At 35.5% G+C, this 9,146-nt stretch overlaps 1 protein-coding gene across 2 annotated transcripts in view; it reads right to left on the bottom strand.

The window, feature by feature from the left end:
• The window catches only part of ryr3 (ryanodine receptor 3), a 380,753-nt gene that overhangs the window by 117,800 nt on the left and 253,807 nt on the right, over positions 1-9,146 (bottom strand). For both annotated transcript variants that reach the window (XM_061886489.1, XM_061886490.1), the window contains exons 45-48: positions 7,296-7,431; positions 3,724-3,907; positions 949-1,051; positions 754-874 (exon numbers count right to left, since the gene is read on the bottom strand). In XM_061886489.1, coding sequence (XP_061742473.1) covers positions 754-874; positions 949-1,051; positions 3,724-3,907; positions 7,296-7,431 — 544 coding nt within the window. The remainder of the gene's footprint in view (positions 1-753; positions 875-948; positions 1,052-3,723; positions 3,908-7,295; positions 7,432-9,146) is intronic.

Here is a 9,146-nt window from a genome sequence, read left to right as displayed (position 1 = left end):
TCGGTACACCTCCAAACCGAACCAAAACCCCCGTACCGAAATGGTTAAATACAAATACACGTACCGTTACACCCCTAATATTTATACATACATACATATATATACATACATACATATATATATACAAACATACATATATGTATATATATATATATATATACACATATATACATATATATATATGTATATATATATATATATATATATATATATATATATATATATGTATATATGTATACATATATGTATATATATATACATATATGTATATATATATACATATATGTATATATATATGTGTATATATATATACATATATGTATATATATATACATATATGTATATATATATATACATATATGTGTGTATATATATATATATATATATATATATATATGTATGCATATACATATATGTATGTATATATATATATGTATATATACATATATATATATACATATATATGTATATATACATATATATACACATATATATATATATATATGTATATATATGTATGCATATACATACATATATGTATATACATACATATATATATACATATATACATATATATATACATATATACACATATACACATATACATATATATATATACACATATACATATATATACATATATATATATATATATATATATATACACACACACACGATTCTACATCGAAGCATTACCCCCAAGAATCAAATCGAATTGTGGGGTGCCCAAAGAATCCCAGCCCTACGACACACCTTTATCAACGACAGGTTTTTTGAGCGGGATGCTGATGACGCCAACTAGGTCGGTGGTGGGAACCAGAGAGCGTAGAATGGCTCGTATGCGCAGCGCCTCACCTTTACCAGCATTGATGAGCTGTCAGAGACAGAAAAGCGTTCAAGTGTGGAAACAATGCGAGTATTTTCGGACTGTCATCAAAAAGGCCTCACATGCATCTCTGGAGCACAGCGACCCAGTAGGTCAATGAGAGCGGAGTAGAAGGACATGATGGCGTTTCCCATGTGGATGATTTCTTCCTCTTCATCACTAGACCTGAAGTGCACAGACATAATCATCACAAGTTGGTAATCAGGGAAATACGAACTGGCAATATAATTTGAATTGATGTGCTTTCTGATATTCTGCCATTACCATTTAGCTAAATAGTGCAGTTCTACAACCTCAATAAAAATTGTGCACCAAATGAGGTGAGTGTAGCTCCAGAGCACAGGTATTACATTTCAGTTATGGCTTCCCTCAGGGGGTCACCTGAGACAGACATAAATTTGATTATATATTTTTAAAATGGTGAATAAAATATAAAATATTAATATATTAAAACAAATAATATATAGATTTTAGAGTAAAGAAAAACTGGCAATTCCATCCATCCATCCATTTACTACCGCTTATTCCCTTTGGGGTCGCTGGTGCCTATCTCAGCTACAATCGGGCGGAAGGCGGCGTACACTCTGGACAAGTCGTTAATTGTCAGAAATAATTTAGAAGCACTGCAGTAAATGGAAAAATGGCACAGCTGTTTTGTTGTTTTTAATTATTTTTAGTGTCATGAAAATGTGCTACCCTATTTCCAATTACAGTAATAAACCATAAAAACAGCAAGTGTGTTTTTTCTGGTAAAAACATGTCAGTCAGACTTTAACACTAATTTGCTGTAAAATCACTGTAAATTTCATAGTAAAACCTACTGTTACATCACATAAGGCTGTTAATCTTTGGGCACCACACAATTTGATTTGATTGAATTCCTGGAGATAACTATTCGATTCAGAATCAATTTTCAATTCAAAATAAATACTTATTTAAAAACGTGACAGATTTATGACTAACTACATGCCTCCATAAAATAGATAAACAGTTCCGACAAGTTTTCTTTTTTTTCCCAAAATTCTAACCAAACATTTAATGAAGTCAATACAAATAAAGCAACAAGATATGCGCATAAACAACAACAATTTGATTTGTGTAAGTGGTTGCACAGGAAAGAGTAAGATAAAACATTTAAATTGATAACAATTTTTTCAAATCGGTTAAGAATCGTTCCAAATAGGAACCGCATTCATTCGATAATCTTTTTTTTCTACAGTTATTTTTACAGTGCAAAATTTGATGGATAGCTTTAAGATCCCAGGTCAAGCAGATCTTTACAGTATTTGTTCTTATATTACCTCCCCAAAAAATGTTTAGAAAGTATGACTATACAATACTACTTGCAATATGAGATAATATTGACGTTTCAAAATGATGCAGTTTCATGCAGTACATATATATTTTCTGGTAAGCAAAGATAAGGTACTCAACTGACTAATATTACTTCCAGGCTTTCAAAGGCCATATATTAAATGATGCTGCGGACCAGATCTTGACCCCGGGTTTAGAGTTTGACACCTATGCTTTAGCATTAATGCAACCTTAAAATATTATCCCCAGTAAAAAAAAATCTGCAGCTCGGCAGCATATCCTGAATCCAAAACTCAAGGGATAAAACTATTTGCATGCTCATACACTCTTTAAGAAGGATGAGAGAGGACTGACACAAACAATGGATTAATTATTAGCAAGGGCAAAACATTGCCATTCTGATTCCAATAAACCCAGTGAACCCTCAATCAATAGTAAATAAAGTCATTGTGGGGACTTCAATGGTTGGAAAGGGGTGTCAAACTCATTTTCAGTGAGGGGCCAAGTTGCAGTTATGGCTACCCTCAAAGGGCCGATTGTAAAAGCAATATGAAATTGCCTATGCATTTCATTACTATACAAATACTTTTTAAATACACAAAAAAATCAGTAAATTTTACAGTAAAAAAAAAAAAAGGCATCTCATTCAACAACATGTTACTGTAACATACAGTGTTTATTTTTTTTTTTACAACATTATGGCAAATGATAAAACAGTGCCAGTGTTTTTTTGAAGAAAAAAAAAATTGCCAGCTTATTTGCCAGAATTTTTCTGTAAAATGTACATACAACCAACGGTAAATGGAAAACAGTACCATTGTTGATTTTAAGCTGCCATTTTTACCGTAAAAAAATGTGGTGTCGTTTTCACTTCTATAGTGATACACCGTAAAAACAACAACTGTAAATTTCATGGCAACAAAAATCGACAGCTCAATCGACAGAATTCTACCATAAAAAACAGTGGTCGAGTTCTTTTTTCCATTTTACAGTATCATGCTGTAAAAACCACCGTAAATTTTACCGTAAAATCTATTATAATTTTTACAGTGTAAAATTTAATGTATAACTTTCTTTAAAATCATAAGTCAAGTATATATTTAGGTATTTAATTTTGTTTAAACAAAACAAATATTATATTTGCTGCAATATTGGATCGTATTAAAGTTTAAAAGATATGCAATTTTCATGCAGTACATATTTTTTGTCCATCAAAACGGAAAGAACAAATATATTTAAGAAGAAAAGACAAGGTAATTTATTGACGCATGTTATTCCCAAGCCAAGTAAAATGATCAGGCGGACCAGATGTGGCCCCTGGGTCTTGAGTTTGACACCTGTGCTTTAATGTGTTTGCATCTCCCATGACCGCCGTCATCAATTATGTCAGCATTTTCTGCTTTTGCATCATCCAAATAAGTATAATGTTTGTGCAGAAAGAAAAAAACTGGCATAATGATCCAAACATTAAAAATATTGCTACAGGAGAAAAGTGATGAAGCAAAAAGGAAATTGTTTCTAACCCAGTTGTAATAGCGGGAGAGGTTTTGGGCAGGTCCAGAGCGGGATCCTCAGAGATCCTGATGGCCTCCTTCATGGCCGCCAGCAGACCCTGGCCCCCCTCGCCCCTCAGGGCGGGACCAAAGCACTCTGGACGTCGGATGAGCAGCTTCACCACTACATTGGCGTTCTCCTCCACACTCTCACCTGGTATGCAAAGACAACAATGGTATGAACTCACACTAGGCACACAATCCCTGTTTTCCTTCGAGGTGTCAAACTAGTTTTCATTGAGGGCCACGTCACAGTTATGGCTGCCTTCAGAGGTCCGATAGATAGTACTTTATTGATTCCTTCAGGAGAGTTCCCTCAGGAAAGTAGTGTAACAGTGAATAATATATGAATATACATATATTAGAATTTTTCTCATGATATTGTTATACAATTGCCTAAGCATTATGATTATAATTTTTTTGCGTACACCGTACAATAGAGAAAGGATTTATATGGTCCCATTCCTGGGTGGATGTGCATGAGAATATGGTGGGGGGGCTGGACAATCAACGTCATTTTGAGTACAATTATAGCTTCTCACGATTATGAAATAACTGACAAACAAAAAAAAACAATAAAAAGGCCGTGCAACGTTCGTGCAAATTCCGGAGCTTGTGAGGGTGAAACAGATCTGGAGCGAATGTCTATGAGAGGTTTGGGATCTGTCCATGGTTGCTATGTTTTGATGTGACACAGTGCTAAAATGCATAATCAATAATCTCAACAAAGTCAGTCAGGCATATGAGTTCCACGTTTACGTAACCGTGGACAGAGTCACATAATTGGCCAATAAAATGGAATCTGCTGTTTAATCCAAAATATCAGGGAAATTTACATAAATGTGAATGAAATGTTGTAATTTTGAGAAGAAACATTTATTTTAGGAAATAATGGGTCAATGAGCGCTCATTTATCCCTGACACACTCAACTGCCCCGTCCTTAATTAAACAATGTCGAGACGGTCACTTGCCACAGTGACTACACTACAAAGCTAAAGCTCGCAAGAACAATCCATACACCAACAACATATGTCATCTGCTTGTGTTGTTGTGAACGACATCATTGATGTAAGAGCAATGCACAAACAGTGGTCGCAACTTTTTTGTATATTCTGAACAACACAGTAGACATTTGATTTAGGTATTTTTATTTTGTCACAGGAGCGCTCCCCTGGATTTAGTGACCTTCTGACAATATGAGAATCTCAAGTTTTTTTTTTTAACTAAACTTGCAAGCAACCAGTTGAAAAGAACAAAAGATGAATAAGTGAGGACCTAAAATAGAACCTTGAGGAACAGCACTAGTATAACTTAAAAAGTTCAACAGATGAATACTGATTGAATCTAAAGTAAACACACTAAAGAAACCCTTTAGCTAAATAAATCACATTACAAATACATTTTGTAACTGCTTAAAAAGAGAAGACTTAAAGTGGTGCCTTGAGGAACGCCCGAGTTATGTAAATAACAAGTTTGGACCCCAATGTTCTATGTTTGCGAGCGAGGTTAAAATGTCAATACCAGGAAGTGGTCCCAAAGATTGTCTCCCAAATTTTGATCTGAGACAGGAGGCATAGAGGTAAGGTGTCATTCCCAGGCCAGATTTGGCCCCTGGGGCCGCTAGTTGAATAGCTCTGTATTCGGACATCAAAAGCAGATATCTATGTTCTGGTCACTACGATGCAGTTAGAATGACAATGTTTCAGAATATTGATATCAACAGTGAAAAAAATATTCTTACAATTGACAGTACAGTTAAGAATATTACTATTTCACTTAAAACACAGTCTTTACGGCATTTACTGCGGAATGTTTTCAAAGGCTTGTGCTCGACTTAAGGTTTCACAGTAAATGTTTCCAAATGCAGGGCTTTGTGGTCTGACAACAGATTGTTTTAACCTTTTAAGAAGACTTCCAGCCAAACAAGAATGTGGGACAACCCTAAACACATTCATATTATTGTAGTCATTGTGCAAGCACCAGAAATGTACAATGCACTTTTTGTCCAGGAATAAACCCCGTTTCCATATGAGTTGGGAAATTGTGTTAGATGTAAATATAAACGGAATACAGTGATTTGCAAATCATTTTCAACCCATATTCCGTTGAATGCACTACAAAGACAAGATATTTGATGTTGAAACTCATAAACTTTATTTTTTTGTGCAAATAATAATTAACTTAGAATTTCATGGCTGCAACACGTGCCAAAGTAGTTGGGAAAGGGCATATTCACCACTGTGTTACATCACCTTTTCTTTTAACAACACTCAATAAACGTTGGTAACTGAGGAAACTAATTGTTGTAGCTTTGAAAGTGGAATTCTTTCACATTCTTGTAGAAGGGCCAGGAAAGTACCCGCACTCTTTTTTTACGAAGCCATGCTGTTGTAACACTTGTCTTGCTGAAATAAGCAGGGGCATCCATGATAACGTTGCTTGGATGACAACATATGTTGCTCCAAAACCTGTATGAACCTTTCAGCGTTAATGGTGAGTTGCACATGCCTTGGGCAGTAATACACCCCCATACCATCACAGATGCTGGCTTTTGAACTTTGCACCTACAACAATCTGAATGGTTATTTTCCTCTTTGTTCTGGAGGACAACACGTCCTCTGTTTCCAAATATAATTTGAAATGTGGACTCGTCAGACCACAGAACACCTTTCAACTTTTCATCATTCCATCTTAGGTGAGCTTAGGCCCAGCCAAGCCAGCGGCATTTCAGGATATTGTTGATAATTGGGTTTGGCTTTGCATAGTAGAGTTTTAACTTGCACTTACAGATGTAGCGACCAACTGTAGTTACTGACAGTGGTTTTAAGAAGTGTTTCTGAGGCCATGTGGTGATATCCTTTACACACTGATGTCGGTTTTCAATGCGGTACCGTCCGAGGGATCAAAAGTCTGTAATATCATCGCTTACGTGCAGTGATTTCTCCAAATTCTCTGAACATTTAGATGATTTTACAGACCGTAGATGGTAAAATCCCTAAATTCCTTGCAATACCTCGTTGAGAAATGTTGTTCTAAAACTGTTCGACAATTTGCTTACAAAGTGGTGAGCCTCACCCCATCCTTGTTTGTGAATTACTTAGCATTTCATGGAAGCTGCTTTTATACCCAATCATGGCACACAACTGCACCCAATTAGCCTGCACACCTATGGGATGCTCCATAAAAGTGTTTGATGAGCATTCCTCCACTTTATCAGTATTTATTGCCACCTTTCCCAACTTCTTTGTCACGTGTTGCTGGCATCAAATTCTAAAGTTAATGATTATTTGCAAAAAAAAAAAGTTTTTATCAGTTTCAACATCAAATATGTTGTTTTTGTAGCATATTCAACTGAATATGGGTTTAACATGATTTGCAAACCCTTGTATTCCGTTTATATTTACAAATAACACAATTTCCCAACTCAAATGGAAACGGGGTTTGTATATTGTATAGCCTGCGACACACTTCTATCTGTTGACTACTATTGCTGTTTACTTCCATTGGGGAAAATAAAAGCCAAACATTAACATCTGCTTACCGTTGCAGAAGACTGCGAACCTCAGGAAGGACAGGTAGCGCTCTCCTTCTATGGGGTTCCAGCCCAGGTCTGGGTAACCTTTAGCTACCAGCATGGCACAGCTCTGAAGACCACATCCTGCGAGGTATGTCACCACCTTCGCACACAAACACACTTTAATACTGTACTCTGTGGTTTAAATAATTTGCTGAATAAGCACTGCCGTCGTGTTGTACAAAGTCATACTTCATATTTCTGTGGCTAAGCATGGGTGGTACAAGGCCTCTATTTGTTTACAAACAATCAATCTTCTTGATCAGCTTGCTTCTATACCCCATTTTATTCTGCCATTTAAAATTACTGGGAAGTTGCATAATTTGTCATGTCAGAGACAGTCAGCCATAAGGGAAATTTTATAAGTTTTCAAACTTATTAAATATTATGATGAATATTGTATATTTAATAATAAAATACCTCACTGCCAGGTTTCATGAGGAACTGTATAAATATACAGTGGAGCCTCGATTTACAAACTTAATTGATTCTTGAACAAGGTGCATGGAACAAAAAGTTCATATAATTTTTTATTTATTTATTATTATTATTAAATCGACATAAAAACACAAGATACACTTACAATTAGTACACCAACCCAAAACCCCTCCCTCCCACTCATTCACACAAAAGGGTTGTTTCCTTCTGTTATTAATATTCTGGTTCCTACAACATATATCGATACAGTATAAAAGGGATACAGTCCGTAAAGCACACATGATTGTGTGTGGTGCTGGTCCACAAATAGTACTAACCTTTAACAGTTAATTTTAGTCATTTTCATTAATTACTATTTTCTATGTAACTGTTTTTATTTCAGTTTAATTTCTTTTTTGTTTCAAAAAAAGTTTTTTATTTACTTATTTATTTTCTTTAAAAACTAAAGGACATTATCTTTAACAGACCAGGTTGTCAATGAAATTAGATTGATTAAAAACCAGATCCAGTCCAGATTAAGTCCAAGTCGGGCTCAGCAACACAAACCTTCAATTATGTATACACAAAATTAGGGAACACAACAACAGATTGTATATAATCAATGAACAAACATACATTTTCAAAATAAGCATTTATGGACAGTCCAGATTACGTCCAGGTCGAGCTCAGCAACACACACTTTCATTTATGTACATTCAAATTAGGAAACACAACAACAGATTGCATATAATCTATAAACAAAATTACATTTTCAAAATAAGCATTTGAGGACTTCCCATCTTTTTTTATGTTTTTTGGCTGTCATGGTCCACGTCTTGGACCATGTCATGTTCTGTTTTTGTTCTGTTTTGTTATCACCCTGTTGTGTTATTTGACGTCCTTAGTTCCCGGTGGCACCTCCTGGTTTTGTTCCGTTGTCATGGTTACTCATTTTGTGTCACCTGTCTCTTGTTTGTAGTCACGCACCTGATTTATTGATTATGTCTTCTATTTAAGAAAGCCTTTGTTTTACATTCGTTCTTGGACTCGTTTGCTCTCACGCAACAGTTGACGTCGCTCGTCCTGCATTGTGGTAATCTATTTTTGTATACTTGTTAGCTTCCACGCTATTCCTGATTTGTTTATGTCCCTAGCTTCCACGCTAGCGCTTTCTGTTCCTACTAGCTCCCACGCTAGTTCTGATGGTTTTTGGTAGTGCCTTTGTGCAAGTGTCTTTGTTTTTAGTTTGTTTTATTGTATAATAAATTATTGTTCCTACCTTAGGCTGTGTCCATCTTCGCTGCACCCACGGGAGAACGCAAACCACGACACGATGCCCGCAAAGTATCGCATTGGCATCATTATCGGTTTCAACCATATAACTTTCCAAAGTTAAAACAC

This window comes from Nerophis ophidion, linkage group LG24, assembly GCF_033978795.1.
Source record: "Nerophis ophidion isolate RoL-2023_Sa linkage group LG24, RoL_Noph_v1.0, whole genome shotgun sequence".
Taxonomy (NCBI): Eukaryota; Metazoa; Chordata; class Actinopteri; order Syngnathiformes; family Syngnathidae; genus Nerophis; species Nerophis ophidion.
The sequence above is the reverse complement of the archived record's forward strand: the minus strand, read 5'-3'. Positions and strand labels throughout refer to the sequence as shown.